The 24,733-nt window shown below is 34.9% G+C and overlaps 1 protein-coding gene across 1 annotated transcript in view; it reads left to right on the top strand.

Moving 5' to 3' along the window:
* The window catches only part of LOC128994935 (eIF-2-alpha kinase activator GCN1), a 300,111-nt gene that overhangs the window by 177,204 nt on the left and 98,174 nt on the right, over positions 1-24,733 (top strand). Inside the window, exons 39-42 of the mRNA XM_054419780.1 lie at positions 7,639-7,732; positions 13,002-13,181; positions 14,485-14,774; positions 14,910-15,105. Coding sequence (XP_054275755.1) covers positions 7,639-7,732; positions 13,002-13,181; positions 14,485-14,774; positions 14,910-15,105 — 760 coding nt within the window. The remainder of the gene's footprint in view (positions 1-7,638; positions 7,733-13,001; positions 13,182-14,484; positions 14,775-14,909; positions 15,106-24,733) is intronic.

Here is a 24,733-nt window from a genome sequence, read left to right as displayed (position 1 = left end):
AATGTTTTAAGCAGGTTCTTGAATTTGTTGATAGAAGGCTCTTGCGTAATGTACTGAGGCAATTTATTGTAGATCTTTATACTATTGAAGTAAGGGCTCTTGCTTGCAAGGGTGGAATTTACTTGTGGTACATGAGGATTTGTTGCTCTTCTTGTATTGTAATTGTGGACCATGCTGTTAGTTACAAAAATATTTGGATTCTTCTTAACGAGCAATGCAGATTCCAATATAAAGAGAGACGGAAGTGTGAGAATGTTCAGTTCTTGGAACAGAGGTCTACAGTGTGTCCGTCTATGGACTCCACATATTCTTCTAATCGCACGTTTTTGAAGGATGAAGATACGTTTTGCCTCACTACAACTTCCCCAAAATACCAAACCATATGAAACTATGCTATGAAAGCAGCCATAGTAAACCTTAAGGAGAATCTCGATGTCAACCAGCTTTTGTAGTCTAAACAGCAGGTAGGTGACAGATGACAGTCTGGGCGCTATTGCATCGACATGTGTTCCCCAATTTAGGTTCTCCGTAATGTGTAGACCCAAGTATTTGGTTTCACTACAGGTTTCAAGAGGCACCCCGTCCAAGGTCAATATCGGAGGTGGTTCAGGCTTCTTCCTGTTATAAAACTCCATTAATTTGGTTTTACTAGAATTTAGGACCAGATGATTTTTGCTACACCAAGTTGACATTTCAAGTAAGCCAGTTTGGGTGTTTTCAATTGTGACGTTTCGATTTGGGCTTGGGACTAGGTGACAGGCGTCATCAGCAAAAAGCCATAAATTTCCAGAAGATATGGAGCCGGGCAAGTCATTCACGTATAACAGGAATAGGATGGGCCCAAGGTTTGATCCCTGGGGGACACCGATGTTCAGAGCTGGTGATGGAGACGATTTATATGTCCGGAGGATGTTGTCAGGGCCTCTGTGCTTCAAGGATACAATCATGTGACGATCTTTAAGATAGGATGAAATCCATCGCAGTGGGTTTCCAGAAATGCCAAGTATTCGCAGCTTATCCAGAAGGATCCCATGGTCAAGAAGATCGAAAGCCTTTGTCATGTCGTAAAAGAGACATAGTAAGCTGTCAGATATGTCAAGGTGGTTATATACTTCCTTTAAAAGGGCGAAAATGGCATCACAGGTAGACATGTTTTTACTGAACCCAAATTGGTTTTTTGACAAGATGTTATTTGCTTCAATAAAGCTTAGCAGTCTTTTAAGAAAAATAATCTCAAAGATTTTACCAAAACAAGGCTGGACAGAAATAGGCCGGTAGTTACTTGCGTTAAGGGGATCATTCTTCTTAAATACAGGGACAACTTTTGAAGTTTTCAACGAGTCAGGAAAGCAACCAGTTTCAAACGACTTGTTAATAGCGCAGGCCAATGCTTCAAAGATATTTTCATTGCAAAGTTTGAGAAGGCTGCATGGGACTTCATCAATGCCAGAACTTTTTTTTGATCCTATTAATAAGACAACTTCACGAACCTCAGAGGCAGAAGTAAGAGACAGTACAAAGCGACTCGCTTCGAGATCAGTGGGCAACACAGGGGCTACATTATCTTTAGCCGATGTACATATTTCCTGGTGAAAAGATTTACAGAAATAGTCTACTATTGTCTGAGGATTTTTGACTTCCACGTCATCGATCATGAGAATCAGGTTTGATTGGGTCTGATACTTTTCATCGCATAGTGTACGGACCACTGCCCAAGATTCTTTGCTTGTGTTTTTGGAATTAAGTATTTTGTTACCAAAAAAGGCCTTTTTTGTTTTGTTGACAAGTGCAGAGTGGCGTCGTTTAGCTGTGCGATAAGCATTTTTCCCATCTACAGAACAGTGAGGCGACCTAGTATTCCAGTACAGGTCCAAGAGTGCTTCATGCGACTGCGATACTTCATGACTGACCCAAGAAGAGCTATGTTCATTCTTTGTCTTTGAAGTAGACACAGGGAAACTAAAGATGCAGTTCAGAATCTAATTTCTTATTGTTTAGATGAGTTAGAAATGCAAAATAATGTATCGTTGAAATTTTATGATATGAAAAAAGCTTTTGACACTGTGTCCCATGATCTACTACTACAAAAACTTGCCTTTTATAAGTTTGAAGAAAATACTTTAAAATTGTTTGAATCATATCTGTATAAAAGATATCAAAGTGTTTATTGCAATGGTGTTTTTTCTGATTATAAAGAGGTGTTACATGGTGTCCCACAGGGCTCAATTTTGGGCCCAGTATGCTTCATCATTTACATTAATGATTTGCCTAAAAATATTCTAAACCTCAATGTTAAGCCTTATCTTTTTGCAGATGATTTAGCAATACAAATTCAAAGTGAGAATTTGCTAAATTCAACAGTAATGGCATACAAAGCAGATAGCTTAATCGAAGACTGGTGTAAGGCCAATAAATTGTTTTTAAATGTAGAAAAAACTCAAGATTTATGTATTAGTTTTAATAATAGGCATAATAAAAATTGTGTAAAATTTTTAGGTGTTTTTATAGAATCTAACTTAAAGTGGAAAGTTCATATTGATTATACAGCTAAAAAACTTAACAAAGGAATATTTGTAATAAACATGCTTAAGAACAGTGTAGATTTTAATACCTTGAAATGCATTTACTATGCACATATACATTCCCATCTAAGTTATGGAACAATTGTATGGGGAGGTAGTAATTATAAAAAAAAACTTTTGCCATTGCAAAAACGAGCAATAAAAATCATGTACAATGTTGATTTTAGAACACACTGTAAACCATTATTTAGGGAGGCTAATATTTTAACTTTACAAGCAATGTATATTTTAGACTGCCTTGTGTTTGCAAAAAATAGTTTTAGTAAAACAGACACACATGAAAATGTACACAGTTACAACACACGAAACCGCTGCAATTTTATATCTAGACAGTGTCGATACAGCACCACAGCTACTAGTTTTATTGAAAAATCCAAACAGTATTATAATACGTTACCTAATAGAATAAGATGTTTTAATTGTTTTAAATTTAAAATAGTACTTAAAAACTACCTGTTAAACCTGTGTCCATATAGAGAAATAGACTTTATAAACGATGTTAAATTAAATCTTAGTTAAAACCTTTAGTTCTAAGACATTTCCTTGACTGTGCCATGCATGTAAACCAGTGTAACGGCAATAAAGCATTCTTAACATTAAAAACATACATGAACGAGTCGTAGAAGTGGTCAAATAAATCATTAGAGGTAATATTTCTTAAATTAGGTTCTGGCATCCAAGCTTCACTGCTAGATAAAATTTGGAAGGCTTCAAAAGTCGAGGCTGTAAATTTCCTCTTCACTGTTTTATTTGCATTTCCCTCACCAAAACGTTCACACAACAAGTGCACTGATAGCAAATGGTGGTCTGAAAAGAAAACAGGTTTGGCACTGGGGGCACGAAACAGATGTGCAACACACGAGTCAACAATAAAATAATCAAGCTGAGTTATACAGTCAGGTGTTACTCTTGTTGGTCCTTTAAATATAATGTTCAGGTTATTACATTCCAACAAATCCTGAAGCAGCTGACTTTCCCAGGATCTCTCAAGATTATTTATATTTAAGTCAGCGCAAATAAGAAGTGGGATATTAAACTTATCTCTGAGGGTGGATATCAACAAGTCGAAACGATCAATAAAATCAATCACATCAGCGCTGTTGGTAGTCCCAGGCCGATATATTACCACAACAATAATTTGGAATTTGTCTAGCTGCATTAGTCCCAAACAGAACTCAAATACACCTTCAGAACAAATGTCTTTGTCAATAGATAATTTCATAGGCTTAAAATTAAACCTAGAGTCAGTTTTAAGCAACAGAGCAACTCCACCCCCTACTCGGTTAGGTCTAGAATATTCAGAAATAGTTTTGAATCCATTTACTTTAAAACAATTCAGCTTAGATTCATTAAGCCACGTTTCAGCAACACACAATACTTCAGGGTTCTCATTATGTAACAAAACTTCAAGGTCTTCTATCTTGTTAAAAATAGACCTAATATTTAAAAAATCAAACCTATAACTAATATCACAGTTTTTTTTCGCCCCAGGACAGTGTGAGTTGGGGCTTACGTCCCGTTTTTTGGACCATCAGTTGTCTTAGAAGTAGGCCTAGGCCTATCATGTTGTTCAAGGTTAGGTCTAGTACTGGTCCTATGACTACTATTAGTTCTAGGAGTCAAAAATTTACATATGAGGATTCCCTCAGGCCAGAGATTGCTATCCAACAGCTTGTCAATAGAGTCAGAAGGTACACCTACCTTAAAAGATGAGTAACCCTGGTACTTGGTGGGAAGTTGTTCACATTGGATTTGCGAGTGCTCAATAGGGCACAAGTTCCTTATATACTCGACTAGGCTTTCAGGTTTCACACATGGGTCAAATCTTGATAAAAACATCCAGGATTTCCTCTGTGCCACAACAAGAGATCCAGTTTGTTTAGCTTTGCCAATTATAGCTCGGTTTCGTTGCACTTTAGGTTGAGGACGTACTGAATTTGACTTCTCTCTGTCACCGCGACTATTTACGTTAATCCTTTTCTTCCTAGTCACTTGATTCCAATTGCCATCAGCACCAGGAGACATACATAAATGAGGCGATACTATAGCACTGGTAGTGATATTAGAAGTGTTTTTGTTTTTACCACGTTTCAGCACCTCACTATAACATTCACTTCTAGTAGAGGGGTTAGCAATATTAGCGTCAGCGTCATCGCCACGGCCATCTTGATGGGGCGTGACGTCATCGTCAGTGCTGCCAGTCTTACAGCAATCATTAAAACTAAGTTCATCATCTCCATGCAGTGGAGAGTACGTCACAGATTTTTTTTCATTACTTCCAACTACTGGAGTCAAAGTAGAGTCAGAATCAGCATTATGTACTACGTCATTGATATAAACTTCCGGTGGGCTCACCACATTGCTTTTTAACCTACAAACGTCATTGGAAATATTATCTAGCTTTGTTTTAATCAAACAATTGTCAGTTACTATATCATTCACTAATTTAAATAGCTTTCCAACATTCTGAAGTAGGTTACAGTTGTCATCAAAGCTCAGAGCATAATCCTTAAGCCTAGCTAACCTGACTTCGCAGCCTGCACAAAACCATTTGACTGAATCCCCCAGCTCTTTTATAGATTGGTATTTATCACTTTCAAATGACACACAATCGGTATGGAACGATTTACAACAAAATCCGTCACATGTAACTCCAGGATTTCCTTTATTCACGGTTTTTTCACAGACGCCACAGGGATAACGAACTGTACGACCCGTCATCTTGACCGGAAAAAGTGTATAGTTGAATAAAAAGTCTATATTCATAGTTGAAAGAAAAGTGATATTTTCACCACAACTGAACACGAATTCATAAAAGGATGGTTTGTCTAATTGCAGTATCCTAGGTCAGTGTTGACGTTGTGTTGAATCTATGTCATCCATCTGTTTATCTTTGTATAAAACCCGGCTGAGGTTGTGGTGGTAATTTAAAATCGTGATTCCTGATTATTCTTGATCTTCTTTTTATGACATCAATATTTCCGGGCCTAATCCAAACAAAGTTAATGCAGACAGATATTAATTGTAAACAAAAAGCTACCATGAAGAATTAAAACATGTAAACATTGTTATTTTTCTAATCTTTCCTTGAAAAGCGTAGCAGTAAAATAATTTGCATTTATCCATTTTTATTAAGACTCGTGTACAGAGCCTCGATTTGTACTGTGGTTTAATTAATTTTGGTTAAAACTGTGGTTAAAACTGTGGTCTAATTATCTCTACTAATCTTACTTATTTTCTATAATCAATGACAAAATAAGACAAAATAAAATAACCTCATAGTTCCATAGTTTATATTTAACCAGCTGTAAGTTAAAACAATTTATATTGCTCTAAAACAAATCGAAGATTACAAAGATTGCTTTAAATAATAATTTGAACATCACAGTATTTTACTAAGCATATTTAATTAATCTGTCATCCTCTTACAGAAGAATTGAACGTATCAATAATTAGCATTACACATAGTATAAATAAGTCAACCCTAAGTATGTCTTTACATTTTTATCCAAATGCTGAATTAGTGACACAAAAGCTGAATTTTTACAGCTGTTATGTTAAGCAAATTATTTTATACCAAAAGCTAACGTTTAGAATCTTAGCGTCGGCTGCTAGACTTTTTAAAATTTAAAACTTAATTTCTAAAAAACCGGGACCCTAAACTAAAATTATCGCTTCGACATTCCCTAGTTCTCAAAATTATCTTTCTTTCAACACAAAAATCATGAAAATCCGTCAAGTGGTTGATTCAGAATCGTGAAATAAAAAAAAACACTGTTTCGTTTTAATATTATAGATAGTTGAAGTGGTTTATACGAATACTAACAATACTAACAATAACCACAGACAAGAGAAACAAAATATAACTACAAAATACAAAACACGTGACCAGTGACAGGTTGGCAGCAGCTAGCTGAGAGCAGGTAGAGCGCGCGGGAACCAGGGTAGGCGCGGCCGGTGCGGGGGATGAGGAGGGAGGGGCGTGCGCCCGCGCGCCGTGAATGCGCGTATGAGCACTGTACACACTCACATCGCACGCCACGCTGGTTTTACGTGATTTCTGTTTTCTTTCCAGCTTCTAAACGCTTAAGAATTTTCCATTGGAGTATTTTTTTATACATTCTGTACATCATTGGCTTTGTTCTGATATGCGTCTTTTCTCGATTCATTTAAAAATAAACCAGTTATCGAATTTACAAAAAAAGGTACTTTTTTATTTATAAACGATATGGGAAATAAAATGTTTTAGCTTGTAAAGATACATTTTTTGGAATTTTTAAGAGCAGTTTGGTGAATATAGTCGAAACCGTTTTTGAGCTGGAAAGCAAACGGAGTTAGCACTTCAAAGCCCCATAACTCTCTTATTAGGCCACTAAAAAATTTCAGGTGACATTTTTTCTTACCCTTATAATGACCTTAACAATTATACTTTAAAAAATAATAGTATTTTATTTTCGTTCGAACACCCTTAAGTGCTGGAGGGATGTGTTCGATTCCCGACACATCCACAAAACTTTAATAGGTTTGGACCAATTTCCCTTTAAAGTGTTGTAATTTACTCAATTAAAAGTGCCACTGGCTTAGACGCAAGTGAAAAAAAATAAATAGCTAACTGTAAATGGGTTTTTAAGTGTTTTATTTTAAAGAAATTGGTCAATCATTTTAATTAATTGTTTTATGTTTTTTGTTGTTTTTTTTTTAATATGCAGTAGGTCTATATTTCATTTTATTTTTCTAATTTTTTATATTATAAAGTGTGATGTACGATGAATAATCATTTATAAAAAACCCTCAATAGATAACTTATTTCACAATATTAAGTTTGCCAAAAGACTGTTTACTAATTAATATAAATAAACAGTCATATGTTTTAATTGTTTTGTTTAAAAAAATTAATAATAGTTTTAGAGTGTTGTTGTTCGATAAAAGAATTAAAGAAGATGGTTTTTGTTAACATTTAATTTGTCATTTCTGAAGTTTAATCTTAAGTAATCGTCTGTGATATCAAATTAATTGAACCTCGTATATTGACGATTACAAGTGATTGTGTTTACAGGTTGTGATGGGCAAACTGTCAGCCCATGGAGTGAAGCTCGTACTTCCATCTCTACTTGCTGCTCTGGAGGAGGACTCTTGGAGGACAAAAACTGGTAAACTTGTAATATAAATAATCATGTATTTTCACTTTCTTTAAAGGATATTTTTTTTGGGAATTTTTTAACAAATTGTTTGTATCTTTAGACTGAACGTTATCTAATAGGAAATGTATTATTACTAGGAGTAGGCTAATTCTGCGCATAACGGGATGAGTGAACGTAGGTGCAACATGGGCGAATCCAGCCGCACTTACTGGTGTCGCTGGTGAAAACAATGTTATTTGTGGGCAAATCCACCAAATCTCAGTTAACAACAATGAATCATAACAACTTGTCCATTAATTAACCAAAGTCATTGGACAAGTTTTTGGTGGATTTCCAACAATTATCCATAGGTGGTAAATCCATCACTTCTGTTAACTTGAATGATGAGCAAGTTGGGTTCATCCCGCATTAAAGCGATTATAATCCCAAACCTACAAAGATTTTAAACCCATTTGAAAGAATAGTATTGGAAATGTTAAATTATATATTCTTTGAATTGTCGTATACTAAATGATTATAATTCCACAACTGATTCAATAAATATTGCCACTTATTAAGTAGTTTAAAACTCATTTTGCTGAACTGTTTAATCCACATATATTGAATGAGATTGAGATGAGAATGAGAAATGAGAATGAGAATTTTCTTAGTCATATAACCCATCAACTTTGAGAGTACAGTAATTAAAAAAAAAAATTTTCTTCTCATTAATAAACTTAAGTGGCATAAAAACTTATGATCGAGTAATACCAAAGATGTTTTGCTTTTATTCATGGAAGCCGCAATCCATAGTAAATTTGCGTGCAGTTGATTTTGGAGTAAATTTCGCTCTTCAAACACCTTGCAAATATCAAACTTCTTAGCTAAATGATTTAAATTACTTATTACATGAGTAACATTGTTACTTATTACATAAGTGAACTTATTACATAAGAATCATGGAGGAAGATGCTGAAGATCGGAAGAAATGGAGGCATTCAGTTGGCGAGGCCAAATACCACCTTGGGTATCGATGGCCATGGGAGTAAGAGAGTAAGTATGAGTAACATTAGCAGTGAATCCTCCCTTTCCGGTCTACCGCAGTCGCGTAGGAACAACATTTTGTGAGCGCTCATTTTGGACCTTATGGACTTTAGACGTGCGCTATTCCGACATCAAGATCAAGACACCAACATACGAAGATAGTGTCAAGTGTTGTGCCTTCGTCTTGAGGACATTCTACCATTTTACCTACCATCGCAACTCGACTCCGCGGCAGCTTCCTTGCCGCTCACGACGTCCTTCGACATAACTCCAAAGGTACATTCATACATCATTCTTAATTAACCCCATAATAAACATTCATTGTTATTGTTCAAATAACTGAATTTATTCCATTTGATTTGCCAATCTGACAAAATGAAAATATACAGAACGCTTTTTCAGGAAGTTGGCTTTGCAGTATAATCTCCAGAAATAAAAGTAAAATCTGCTTATTTCGGACCAAACAAATACCGTATTTAACAGGTTAAGTTTATTACATATATAATCTTTTTAAAGATAATGTTTGCCTACACCATATTTTTTTTTATATTAAAAAATAACATTGAATTAAACAATTTAAACAGCTGCTTAATATAACTAACATATCAATTCAAACAATGATCTTACGTTTTCTTTTTTCAAACAAATCAAAAGTGATTCACTGGAGTGCAGCGTCTAATATTTTTGTTTTTGATCCTTTACCATTATTTTAATCAATATTAAAAATCATGAAATGTTTCCAAAATCGTATAAACTACTGTCAAACAGACGGTATTACTGTATGTATTTTTAGACACGATATACTTATTGGGTATTTTATTAATGTCCAATTTTAAATTTGAAACAAACTTCTTTTGTATCTCACAGTAAATAAATAAATAAATATTTATTGTCACTTAACGTTTACATAATATAGCAATGGTATACAACAGGTGACATTGTCAAAATACAAAATACCTTAAGACTAAGGAGTTATAAAAGACTAAAATAAACTAAAACTTTAAAATCAAAAGTTGTATAAACAAAATGTATCAGTTAAAAAATGTGTTAAAACAAATTTATTTTTACACAACCTGATCATTTATGAACTCTTCTATACTATAAAAGTTTTTTCGTAAAAGAAAATTAGCAAGGCTGCTTTTGAAATGCTTGGACTGTATTTCGTTCTTTAATTCTTAAGACAGTTTATTAAATAGTTTTTGCCCATGTATGTCGGATTTTTAGGGGTGTGCGAAGCACCAAAAAATTGTCGATTCAACTCGATTCAAAGCAATACGGCATTTTTCTATCCATACTTGTCAATGGAGGGAAATAACAATAACTAAATTTACCACATTTTTGTGTAATGCAAATTTATGTTGATGTGGTATTAGGCCTATCCATACATATGACATATATGTATGGTGAAAAATATTTATTTTCAATCAAATTTTAGAAGAAGCTGTATTGCTCAAAATGTCAGTGAGCTGCTTTACTTGCCTACTTCATAATTTTTACTTGCGGAATCATATTGTTAAGCATGTTAACTATTTTATGATAATGATTTAATTAAAGATATGTTTTGGTGTAAAAAATAAAAACATTTGTAAGATTTATACTGAAACTTTCAATTGGTTTACATTTATAAAATCAGACCTACAAACTACAAGGTATACATTGCTTCAGACCTACAAAAATACCAAATTTATCAGTATAAAACAACAGTCTTACTAGTTAAGTATCTTCCTAACAATTTTTCAGACTCCAAAATCATTCTGTTATTTTTAGAATGATTTTGGAGTGACTTGTTTTGGTTATGTTTACAGAAGTAAAACATGTCTCATACTGCTTACACTTTACAAAAAACTTCTCATCATTTGCAATGTCAAAACAAAAAATTAAATAGGGGTCTGCGAGTCAGACTTTTTTGGTTCGGGTAGAGGGGCCAATAATCTTGGCCCTTGGGTTTCGGTCCAAAATTGGGTCGGGCCAAAAATTACTAATTACCGGATTCTTTTTGTTTTAACTCCTATCTGTGTTTATAATATTACTTTATAATAAAATATGAAAAAAACATTGTATTTATGTACATTATTTCATGTGCATAACTTATTTACAGCTTAGGAATTGGCTCAACTGCAAGAAAGAAGAAAAGAAAATACATTTGTTTGTTCAAGAAATTCTTTCCCATTTTCATAACTGTTGAAATATCTAAATAGCTAGGCTTATAATTACAACAAGTTTTGAATGGAACTTAATATAAAAGGATCATAACATAAAAAAATCAATTATAACCTTATCACAAGTTAGGGCCTGTGGACTGGCTTCAAGACTGCAAGCAAGAAGAAAAGAAAAATTATATGTTTCCACCATGCAATATGAATCATTCATTCCCTGCCTCCTAATCTCCTAAGTATAAAAACCTCGTACTTACAATAGCATTATTAGTTACATCGTCATAAATAAAGAATTATCTATTATTGGCATTAGTAGCTTACAGCTTTACTGAGCCCGAGGGACTTTTTCTAAAATTGAATGTCAGTTTGCAAATCTACCATACATTATTAAAACCTTTTACTCCTTAGAGGATTGTGTCAAGAAAAAAAAACACAGTTAAGATTACCACCTATTTTACCTATTGCTTTACCTATTTTACTCTGAGATACTCTGAATATCCATGATAAAGTGGTTTTAAAATTAGGATAAGAACTTTTAGGAATAAACATGTTTGAAGCATTTATTTGACAATATAATTTCACACAACTGGTAAATTATTTCCAACCAACACAATGTCTAGTTGTTTTTTAGACTTCTAAAAACATATCAATATCAAATTATTCAGTACGAAGACAGTGTAGTTTCCAGCTGTTAACAATCAACAGACGAAAATGAAAAGCTGGAGGTTATGATGAAGTAATGGCAAAGAGCGTCTTTTTTATCAGCTTCAAAACTAATTATAAGATGGATACAACTCTTGCAAAGCTTTTTCTGAATCTAAAATTTGGATTAGCACAGAGAAAGATTATTATCTTTTAATTTGCAAAGATAACATCCACACATATCAAAGCATTAGTTTATCTCAGGCTCAATCCAATTTTCTTGGTATAGGCTATATTAAAGCTCTTCCAAAGAATCAACAGACCCAGGCCTAGAACTAATTATTTAGGAGGGCCTATATAAATTGAGTATCAAACAATGGGTTAACAATGAGGGTAGTAAAATCACTATCATTATTCTAGTTCATAAGATTTAGATTGCATAAAGTACCTACATCACAATAAAAAATATAGCCGTGCCGTCCACGGCGGCCGTGGACATCACGACCTCCTTCAAGCGACGACGCGGCGTCGCGCCGTACTCGACCTCTTGAACACCATGGTCTCTTATGGATGCGTTCACACAGGTCGATGGGGGGCCGTCCCGACTCGGTCTAGCGCATGCGCAGACATTGTTTATTTCAGTGTCTTCCTGGATTCGAGAGGTGTAGTACATCCATCACAAAAGGCGGAATCTTCCACTTTTGTAAAATAATTGTAAAAATAAAAAATAACTTATCTGAACAGTTTACAGGTACATAGTATTATTTACTATCAAACATTGGTTTTTAAACAGTTAGTCATGCCTTAAGATAGGCCACAAAGCTCGTTTGTAAAGATTAACCAGATTTTTTTGGAAATTAAGTGAGCTTACACAATTTGTATAATACATAAAATACACCTTTTAGCGCAAAACCTGAGACTAACGGCAAGTCTTTCCACAGCTGGGACACGGCATCTCTCATCTTGATATTCTGTTTCAATTAAGCCTCCTTACACTTTTACTTACATTTCATCAAATGAAGCAACTGACATTCGGAAAAATAATTATAAAATTTACTTTCGTTTTTTCTTAGAAAAGAAAAGAAATGAAAAGAAAAAGAATGCTCCTGTTACTGGCCTTTGCACGTTTATAGAGTGTAGGCTACCCACTTTAGCCTATTACGCCTCTTTTGCTTTGACGATGTAGCAAGTATAAAAAGAGCATGCTTGTTTGGTATCCATTTTTACAGACTGAACAAATGTGGCAAGAAGTCATCTACGCACGGTGCAAGTCGTGTTGTTCACGGCGCGAGTCGTATGGTCCACGGTTGTATATTTTAGGTTAGTTTTTAATCTTGACAATGTCATCTGTTTTTTAGCTTTGCTATGATTTAAAACGTAATGTGACAATAAAGAATTATTTATTTATTTACCTAAAGAGAAATCTAAATGCTCATCGAGTGATGATGTCTACATAGGGTCTGTAGAACTGCTAGGAGCCATGGCGTTCTGTGCTCCCAAGCAGCTGTCCTCATGTCTGCCCAGCATTGTACCCAAGCTGATAGAAGTGCTGAGTGACTCCCACATTAAGGTACAGAAGGCCGGGGCTCAGGCTCTCAAACTCATCGGTTCAGTCATCAGGAATCCGGAGATTCAAGGTCAGTGATGTCTTCGCATCTCAGAGTTTGATGATTACATGAAATTATTGTACGTAGTTTTGCTTTATAGTTGTGTCAAGTATTATCTTTATTTGTAAACTATGAGATCTTCACGAAAGATGATCTTGTTAGTGCCGTAACCTTGGGACATGTTAAGGATGGCGCTATGATTGGGGGAGATGTTCATGATGCCGCCGCAATAGCAGATTATAGTCTTTATGACATTGTGTTAGGTACACATTACGTTACAAATTTTTATCTACTGAAGCTAAGTACTACTGTTTCTTTACTGGTAATCATATCAGGCCCTAACCCCCTAGAAATAGTAGGGGTATGCGAAAAAATAATTATCAAGTTTTTTGAGTAAGCAAGGTTTGAGTTATGATGGTGCCATATACCGAAAATCCGAGATACTGAGGTGTGACCTTTATAACTCGGCTTTCACTCGCAAAAACCTTTATAAATAGAGCTCAAGCTATTTATACATACTGGAGTGCAACTGTGGAATCAAAACAATTTATCATGCATATAAATGGTATAATACTGAAAATAATACTAACTCTTACAAAGTCAATTCTGATATAGGGATTATTTTATCCCAACACTGTTTTTACCATATTAAAACACATGATTTGTTTTGATTTGACCTTTAGCCTCATACTTTCCCTGGTTTTTCAAAATCTTCATTTAAGTGTTAGACGGAATCCCGAATTCCCTGGAGATTTCACCTAATTTCTTTATAGTCCAGTCAACCTGTGTTTTTAGGAGGGAAAATACAGTAAAAAACTGATTTTTTGCCCATCTACTACTACGATTTAGACAAGTGTTCAGTCAAAAGTCCCCGCCCCTACCCCCCTTGCTGTGGCTAAGCCATGAGAAAGTGTATTTTATTCTTTTAACTTAAACTAAATTTAATCCGTAAAACTAATATAGTTATTCTTAACTGATATTTACTAATTACCAAGAAAATTGAAACTGAACTACTGAATTTGATTTTTGTTTTTATCTTTATCTTCCTTTTTAGTCTTGCAATATTTTCATATGGGGAAAACTTACTAAAGTATGTTAAAAATATTTACTTACATAGGAACATCTAATGTAAAAACTGTATCTCGGATAATGAATAGTTTATCCTGGTTTCAAATGTGTACGTAGCACACACAATACAAAGATTAAATTTTTGACAGGAAAAAAGCAACCTGGATTTGAAAACTCGTTAAGCAGAAAGGAACTGTGTATCCTTCCTTTCTCCTTAACAAGTTAGTTATTTAAAGATTAGTAAGTGGTTCTTATATTTGTGTAGCCATTGTCCCGGTGCTACTAGAAGCGCTACAAGATCCTAGCCACAAGACCGCCACCTGTCTGCAGACACTACTTGACACCAAGTTTGTACACTTCATAGACGCCCCCTCCCTTGCTCTCATCATGCCTGTTGTACAGCGGGCGTTCATGGATCGCAGCACAGAGACCAGGAAGATGGCCGCTCAGATCATCGGCAACATGTACTCCCTGACTGATCAGAAGGACCTTACGCCCTACCTTCCTACCATCATACCTGGGCTCAAGTCTTCTTTGCTGGATCCTGTACCCGAGGTGAGTATCAGGTTTTTCTTTGAGCAAATGCCACTTATGTTAATTTTCATTTGAAAGTTTAATTAAAATTTGTTTCTACATATTTTTTGCAAAAGAGTTTAAAATAACTTATAATTAGATGTCACTATTGTGCAGGTTCGTAGTGTGTCTGCCAGAGCTCTAGGAGCCATGGTGCGAGGGATGGGAGAGTCCAGCTTTGAGGATCTGCTGCCCTGGTTGATGCAGACACTCACGTCAGAGTCCAGCTCTGTAGACAGGTCTGGAGCTGCACAAGGCATCAGTGAGGTGGTGGGAGGTCTGGGAGTTGAAAAACTACGTAAACTCATGCCTGGTGAGTGGTGGACAAGTTCATGTGGTTGTTACTAAAACAGACCTTTGGAGGAGTTGAAGAATCGGGTTGAAATTGTGAAAAGGAGAATCATTTGGAGAGTCTGAAAACTAATAATAACTTGCAGAATACCCCTCCTTCGTACGGGGTTGGCGTATAAGTAAGTATACAATGCTTATTCTTATTGCAGATATACTCATGCTTTGCGTTTGCAATGGGAGAGGACACGATTCGAGAAAATTTGGTTTAATTTTCGGTGTGCAATAGTATAACACATCTACCATAGCCATTATGTTCTACCACTAAGCCTTTAAACAAAAAAATAATAAATTATTGAATATTTGCACAATATCAAAAGATTATTTATAAATTAAAAACTCAAACTTAACTGTAAACAATCCTACTTTGACACTTCTCATTTTGTATTACAGATTTTTGTCGCTGCTTGGTTCAAATTAACTGTTGTCATAAATGCAAAAAAATAATAGTGTTGCACCGTGTTGGTAAACCTTATAACTTATTAATGATATTGAATATCATAGAACCAACTTCTGCAGTTGAAACAGCTGACAAAATTCTTTAATTCCTTTTTAATATGACTACTCATAAGGTTAACATGGGACACTCCAAAGCCACTGGGACGGAGCCCGAAAGGACTTTTGAGTTAAGAATACTGTATGTCTATATGTTAATCGGGAATGTGAGCTATCATCATACCAAATTTCAGCCCAATCCGACCAGTATTTAATGCTTGATTGAACTTCAAACAAACAAACAAACACACAAACTTTCACATTTATGATATTAGTGTAAGAAAACTCTGCAAATAAACGGATTTCTGTAAAATTAAAATAAACCAGTTTTAAAAAGTTACATTTTGTTTATTATATTTCTTAAAACACAATTATATCATTATTCAAACTATGAAAATTGACAACTAATAACATATGGTTTTCCCAAAGTATTGTTCAAAAATACTTCAGAGATAATTGAGTTAAACATCGGTGGGGCACACGGAAGATTTCTCAGGTGCCGTTTGACGTCACTAGCTGCGTCTGAAGAAACAGACAATTTTATAATTTTTCTATTATTAAATTAAACTGTCATAACCTAACCAAACTAACCAAATGTGCTGATAATGAAAAAATCGAATGAAGGTTTACTAATCTAAAAAATAGTTTTGTTCATAAAATAAAATTATAAATGCCTAAAATTCAACTTTATAATTTTTTAATTTCATTTGATTTAATTTTTAATTATAAAATTAAACCGTCATAACCTAACCAAACCAACCAAACTTGCTGATATGAAAAAAATGTTGACAAAAAGTTAATGCTACCAGCGGGATTCGAACCCGGTTCATTCGGATTATCGGCCTGACACGCTAGCCACTACACCACAGAGGCCGATGGCTCAATACCGTATCGTTGCGGTAATAGTGTTCCCTTGACTGACGTCAGCAGTTAGTGACGTCAAACGGCACCTGAGAAATCTTCCGTGTGCCGTTTCGGTTAAACATTTCCAACAATTAGTATGATAAGAAAACTTGAAGGAAATTTAGACTTGTACAACTTTAAGATGGTTTAAAATAGTTTGAAGAGCTTGTGAAAAAGAGACAGAGCTAACAATGAGAAAGTACAAAATCGTTTCACAAAAGTTGTGAGTGCTCAGAGGTCGTACACTTTTGCAAGAGAACCTAGATGTTAGGGTGGTGGCAATGCGTGTTTACCACCCTTGTAAATGTTTGGTTAGTAGTACTGAAATATATCTAACAGCTCAATCACAGTGAAAAATATTTGTGCAGGTCTTTTTGACTACTTCTGAGATAACTGTCTGACAGGTCATGTTAGACAGCTACTTATCCTATGTAAAGAATACCCCCGCCGCAGCAAACCTGCAGACTAAGCGAATTTCCATTTGCCTGATTGGATTTACACTAAAATGTCTCCTTAAAAATATCACATTTATTCCCTATTTAAATAGAATCAGTTTAACACATACTTAGGTTTGCTGCAACAGGGAGGGTAAAAGTGTTTTTTATGTAACATGTTAATAGTTAGTAAGAAATAAAAACATTTTCTAAATTTGGGCAAAAAATGTTAATAAACAAGCAAACTACAACAGTTTACTTATTCTCCATAAGAATAACATGGGAATTTTAAATTTACAAATTTTTTAAATTTTCTCCGTAACCATTAGGTGCATTATAACGCTTTATATACTAAATTATTTGTTTTTTTAAGCTCTACAAAATAGTTTGGAAAGAAATTGCAAAATTTTATGTTTTTTGAGTCAAAAGTAGGAAAAACCCATTTTTACCCCATAAAACCCCCCAAAAACCCCCGTTCCCATGGTCCGATCATGCTGGTTCGCGAACTCGTTCGAATAAACGTAGGTTTACACGTTTGTACCAAATTTCATCAAAATCGGATCGTTTTTGCTCGAGTTATCGCGCTAACGGACACATATATAAATATATATATATATATATATATATATATATATATGAATTTGAACGGATGGTGTTTTTGGCCTCTAGGGACCTCAAAACGAAAAAAAAATCGGTCCCGGGTCCAGGTCTTACCATGAGTACTACGGTAATAGCTTATTCCCTATATGGGAAATTCGCTAAAAAAGAAAACTCTGACTTATATATTTAAATATGTATTTAAATATATGTTTTACTCTCCTTGTTATCACCTCAATAACTCTCTGACTATTCAATCTTTACAAATTTTGGTTGCCCCTGGGTTGGAAGAACTGTGAATAATATAAACAACAGAGCGTTTGGCAGTGGAAGCTTGATGTTAAAATAATATTTGAGTGGGCCCTGTAGAATAAAATTATCCCCAGAGATCCTTATGGGACGTCTCTGATACTGTGGAATGAAGTTCTTCCAGACTGATATAAATATTAATAAATCTTAAAGTGCACTGAATTTACTCTGCTCACTAACACACTAAATCTAGTGTTGCACTTCAAATGTGAATCTTTTGTAGCGGCCTTTTATATTACTGTGTTTACCAACCTTCTATTGAATGACTATTAATGCTAAATTGAAATACCCCGGATATTGAGAACTATTAAAATATATAACAATTCAATTTATTTCGCAGAATAAAAAACGTTTACGCTTCAATATTTCTTTCAATGTGTAATTTACAAATGTTTGTATGTCTGTAATTTACTAACAATATAAGCTTCGAGTGCAACAATCAATTATAACTTTAATCAAAAAATTATGAATGAACCCATTGAAAGGGAAGTATGTGGCGCGGTTACACACTGATTCCGAAAATGCCAAATGAGGTGTGAAATTTACTTTACTTTTTGAGATGACCAGTACCAGCAAATCCTTTTGTTGGCCAACGATTTAAAAACGAAGATCGAGTCTCGTAGTCCAACCTTGTTAAACAGTGTTTCTGTTTAATCGCAGTAATATATGATAGAAGATTGCTTATTATTTTATGGCTAAAAGGTACTTTGGCGGTTCATCTATTAACAAACACACACACTACCCCAATTAACACCTCCGTATCTAGCCGAACCAGCTGCCTACCTCCACTTTCAATATTATTTGACTTTTCCCCAAATAAAATAATGGCTGTTGCACTCTTAATTTATCTCTGATTGAATATTGCCACAAAATGAAACAATGACTCTGTTAATGAATATGTATCAGTAAAATAATTTACAATTTACATTAAATATAAATGCAAAATCCTGTACAATTCAATTAGTTTGATATAATGAGACAATAGTTATTTGTGCAACTAGTGAGAAAAGTGAGCAATTGACTAACTCGAGAGAAATCCTTACTCACGAGCCGTAGGCGAGTGAGGAATGGTTTCTCGAGTGAGACAATTGTACTTTGAACTCGAGTTGCACATTATACTTTTCCTACAGTTACCATAAAACAAATAAATTGGTGAAGAAACATAACCTATTTTTACACAGAAGTGAACTTTTAATATAACATTTAATGTGAAACGACAAATACAACAGTACAACAGCTGACCAGCTGATTTACAGCCAGTGCTGCCAACGTATTTCGCGCGCATACGACGTTGCCTGCATGTTACGCGCTCACTATTTCGTGCCTTCATGTTGCAAATCTGGAGTGAGACAAAGTTAACATTGTCTCACTGATGAGCGAATTGGCCACTTTGCTTTCTCAAATCAGTGAGAGAACATGTACATTGTTAGGTAACTGTAGGAAAACACAGTTTACTATGTTACAGATTGATATACCAGAAATGGATATTAAAAATACCAATGAGAACTTGAACCTGAAAACATGTGCTTATATAACAAGATGTAACAAACTATAACAGGAAAATTCTACACCATGTGCGACTCACTGAAAACTATAACTATAACAATAAATAACATTGATTACTTACAAATTTTGGACGTCCTACAATGACACAAACACTGGGATATAGGAGGGAATATGAAATTAGCTGAGCTTTTACCCCAAAAAACGCGATTAAATGATTTGGTCAACGAACGCGAAATTTCCAATGGCGGTCTTTGTTTGCCGGTAAAGTTACTTTACAACACTTTCTTTTTCAAAACTGATTCTATTATCACCTCGCGTGACAAATATATCCCTGCGGGATATAGGCTTAACGATTGATGAAAATAATAATTGTCCGGACAAACACCACGGATTGAATTTAATTTGCTTGATCGATTTGATAGCTCAACTAACTACGCGTAGGACGGGAAGGGAACGACTGGGAGACGAAGATCTTTCCATGGCTGGCCAATTTCACCCCCACTCCTCGTAGTGCATTGTGGGTACTTTGCCTATGGTTCGATCAGCTGACTATCTGTTCGCGTTTACTCATATTGATTTGTTGTAAAACACGACAAATTGGTACAAAATGCCCCCTAGCAGAAAAAAATTATCCCCGACCGGCCAAAAAGGACAATCCGACCTATCACTTCACCTCGGAGCATTTTTGGTCCAGCCAGGATGTCACGACGATAACACATAACACAATTACAATTAACAACAATGACAACAATATAAATATACAATGGTAACAACAATTTAGGTAATGGTAATAGCACTCACTCACTCACTCCCATGGCCATTTATGCCCAAGGCGGGATTTGGCCGCACCAACAACTGCTTTCCATCTCTCTCGATCTTCTGCCTCTTCCACTTCTGCCCCCACTTCTCTGACGTCCTTGGAAACACTATCCCACCATCTCTTTTTGGGCCTTCCTAATGGTCGTTTCCCTTCTGGCTTTCCTATACTTGCTTCTTTTAGTAGTGAACCTCGTTCTCTCCGTAGTGCGTGTCCTGCCCATCTTATTCTCCTTGCTTTCACGTGTGCTACTACATCATAATCATTGTACATATTCCTTATCTCCCTATTATGTCTTTTTCTCCATTCTCCATTTTCTTGTATTGGTCCATATATCATTCTTAAAATTTTGTTTTCAAAAACAATCATTTTGTTTTCTTCTTTTTTATTTAAAATCCAAGTTTCAGCTCCATATGTTAATACTGGTCGAATTATACTATGATATATTTTTATTTTCGTTTTATGTGAGAGAATCTTTGAAGTCAACAATTTCTTACAAGAATACATACATTTATTGGCCTGAGCAATCCTATAATTTATTTCCATTTCTTCACTATTGCTGCTTGATATAATTACCCCTAGATATTTAAATTGTTCAACAACTTCAAAAGTATGTCCATCTATACTAATTTCATTTGTCCTCACTTCATTTGGCTGTCTCGTGAAGTGTATATATTTTGTCTTCTCATCATTAATCTTTAGGCCCATTTTTTCTGATTTTTTTATGAACAGTCTGGTTAGCTCCTCTAGGTCATTTCTGTTTTTTGACAGAATTACTACATCGTCCGCAAAAGCTAGGATGTTTATTTTTGTTCCCATTTCTAAACCTATATTTGTTTGTCGTACTTGTTGGAGTATTTAATGGTAATAGCAGTATAAATATTCCAATATAATTAATAACAATGATGTTTGGAGTGAACTTTTTTTAACAAAGATCAGTGTTTATCGTGCCTCAACATCACACAAAGGCGTCCCGTGCGCAGAACCACATTTTGGTGTATCACCTAAGTGACCACCCGCAGAGCATGATGAGGAGGTGTCTCGAACAGTTTGTCTCATAGTCCATTGTTGTGTGGTCGGCAGTGTAGTGGCTGTAGTTGGTCAACAGCTGATTTGTTTGTAGTGGTCAACTACTGGTTGTTTATTCTATCAATGTCCATCGTATTTAACAATTGCCAATAATTAAAACTTGTTTACGTTCTCATTTTCATTTAAAATATTTCTCATCTCATTTTCACTCATATTATTCAATTGAGAAACGTCACATTGTTAATAATAAAATGACACTAAAAACACAGACAATACAAAACATTTAATTACACACATTTTTGACACGTTAACATTGATTCCGACGGTTTTGCACACGAACGAACATTTAAAACATGTTTTGGAGCTTCTTGTCTGACCGAGTGGAATTTCACAACACGGTTTTTTCCGAATGCGGGGCATATCAATTCTTTGTTATCAAGCTGGCGTATTGTAATTGAAGAAAACCATCACAACAGTTTACGGATCGATAAGAAACTCGACATTTACTATCATTTCGATGCAGGTCGAATCCCATCACGAACGCAACAACTGATTTGGCAATCACAACTGAATCGACTTAAACCTAAATAAAAACACTCCTCAACCTGCAGTTCGGCGAATTTTTTGACGTTTGCGATCATTTCGATGCATGTACAAATTTTCACCTAAACGCTAAATACCAAGCTGTGAAAAAGATAAAGATAAAATTCGCCCTACACCGGTGACATGCGACCTTTGATATTCACGGTGCTACTCTAACAAATGCTTAAAATGAGCGCCGATATTATCACAGTGCGACGTAGTTTGACCTTGACAACGTCGGAACCTAGTTTAAAGACATCCTACAATTCCTAGCGATATGACCTTCATTCTGACAACGATAACATTTTACAATTTTTTCCCTGGGCCTGTTGCGTAAATCGTTTGGTGACGTAGACGGATCATGTCGAGTTTGATTAACAACCCTAGATGACGAATTGACAAACGGGCGTCGATTTGCATTACCAAAGTATCTCTCTTCGGCTCACATTGAACTAGTGATCCGATTAGCGAATGATTTCAATTCGAACAGGCTTTGTGGCATTTGACCGAACGAAAAATGACTTCGAACAATTGGATTACACTTTGTTAAAGCAATTTCAATCACCTCACCTTCTGACATCGTCGATTTTAACGCAAACGCGATTGATATAGTGTGATCAACGTATTCCGAATAAGACTCATTCGGTTGTTGCGGTCGATCCAACTCGAATGATGTAATTTCTCGTCGCCTAATTGACGGAATAAATCTGTGTAATATCTCGTCATGTAAGACATTCCAGCGTACGTTACCCAATACTGCCTCTAAAAAGAGTTGAAACATCTGACCTTTGACCTTAGGGATGATAAGCTTGATGATCTCAGTGTGACAATTGGGAGAAATGTCAAATATTGGTTTAACGTTTTTAAGGAATGAAATTAATTCAAGTTCATCTGTACCGTCTACTGTATTCAATTTGTTAATTAATTCGATTACCACAATTTGATCTGTTTTGGAGAGTGTTTGATTGACATTGTATGCGTGAGCCTGTATGTGTGTGTGTCATGGTGTGTGTAGGTGTGATTGTCAGGTCGGGTGTGTGTGTGGGTGTGTTGTGACTGTGGAGGGTGAGTGGCAACACGGCGGCAATGGTTGTCAGTAGACAGCGCACCAGTTACAGCCGGAAGTGACGTGTATTGTGCACTCTCTCTCTCTCTCTCTCTCTCTCACACTCGTTCGAAGGTCGAATATCTATGTAACGTGAGCTAGTGGCATGACTATTTTGATTTGTATTCGGCGTACTTGATACTACTTCTGTCAATTTGTGGTTGTTTAAATCCAGTAAACAACAATTGGAATTTTGTCTAATTGGCGAAGGTTCGTCATCGTTTACGATCGGTAAACGACAATCGGAATTTTGTCTTCCTAAACTGACAACATTGTCATTTGGCGGAATTGATTCATGGTTTTGGTTGATCGTCGCATTTACATCGATTAATTGTTCTAAATTTCTTCTCGGCATTCGGTTAGGTCTATCATCCGCGGTCGTATTATACCACGGCCCAAATTGTCGCTGCATTTTCTTATTTAAATGAAGATTTTATTTTTGAATGTTCTGCTATCGAACTTGTAGATTTCAATTCAGTATTTTTTTCCATTTATACAGTGCCAAATTATAATTCAAGTAAATTGTTTTTGGACAAACTTGAAAAGCTACTTGTTAGTTTACAAAAAAAAGCCAAAAGGAAAAATGTTTTTATAACAGGGGATTTTAATATAAACATTTTAAAGGATGATGCAATCACAAGTAGGTTTAAGGAAATTGTTGAATGTAATGGTTTCTGTTTGCAGTTTAATGAGCCAACTAGAATAACTGCCAATTCATTTACTTGTATAGATAACATGATTACAAAAAAAATGTATAAAGTAGACCACAAATTGAATAATGATTTAGGTTTATCTGACCATAACGCCATATTCCTGAGCCTCCCTGGGCAATATAAGAATATATTGACTACTGGTAATAATAATAATACAAGTTCCTACACCAAAAGAATAATTTCAAATAGAAAAATTGATGAATTTTGTACATATTTAAACCAAAATATTAATTTTACATTTGATCCAGTCCTGAACCCAAATGAAAACTTTAGTAACTTTTTAAGTGATTTTCTTTTGACTTTTAATTCTATATTTCCTCCAAAGTTTCTTAAAAATAATAGTAATAATTCTAAAACCAAGTCTTTCTCTGTAAACTGGATTACTCAAGGTATAAAAATGTCAAGTAAAACAAAACGACAATTGCACATGCAAGCCAAGCTCAGTAATGACCAACAGTTTATTATATATGTTAAGCATTATAAAAACATATTTAACAAAGTTGTAAAAAAAGCAAAATTACTAGCGAATAGCAATTTTATAAAAACATCAGAAAACAAAACTAAGGCAGCTTGGCAAATTGTAAATCAAGAGCTTGGCAATACAAACCAAAAACCAAAAGAAAGAATAGTTTTGAAAGATACAAATGGTTATGAGCTTGGTAATCCTGGAAGTATTGCTAAAGTTTTTAACAATTTTTTTTCGAATACAGTAAGTAACTTAAATGTTCAAAAGGCTTCTGTTAATGGAGTCCATGCTTCAGTGAAACATATCTGTAATGATAATGGGATATCATTGTGCAGCCTCAGGCTAACTAATGTGGAGGAAATCAAAAAGATTGTTTTGTCACTAAAAAACAAATCATCCGTTGGCTGGGATGAGATCCCAATTAAATTGATAAAAGCCACTGTTAATATCATTGCTGAACCTTTATCTCAAATTATTAACCAGTGTTTAATACATGGAATTTTTCCGGATAAACTAAAACTTTCCTAAATCTCACCAATATTTAAAAAGGGCCTAAAATCGGATATTAACAATTACCGTCCAATTTCTGTATTGAGTAATTTTTCTAAAATATTTGAGAAGGTCATAAATTTGAGAT

Source organism: Macrosteles quadrilineatus, unplaced genomic scaffold (assembly GCF_028750875.1).
Source record: "Macrosteles quadrilineatus isolate MER2022 unplaced genomic scaffold, UCM_ALF_1.0 Scaffold_1__1_contigs__length_201487025, whole genome shotgun sequence".
NCBI classification, from domain to species: Eukaryota; Metazoa; Arthropoda; class Insecta; order Hemiptera; family Cicadellidae; genus Macrosteles; species Macrosteles quadrilineatus.
Note: the sequence above shows the minus strand (reverse complement) of the source record. Positions and strands in the feature narration are given on the sequence as shown.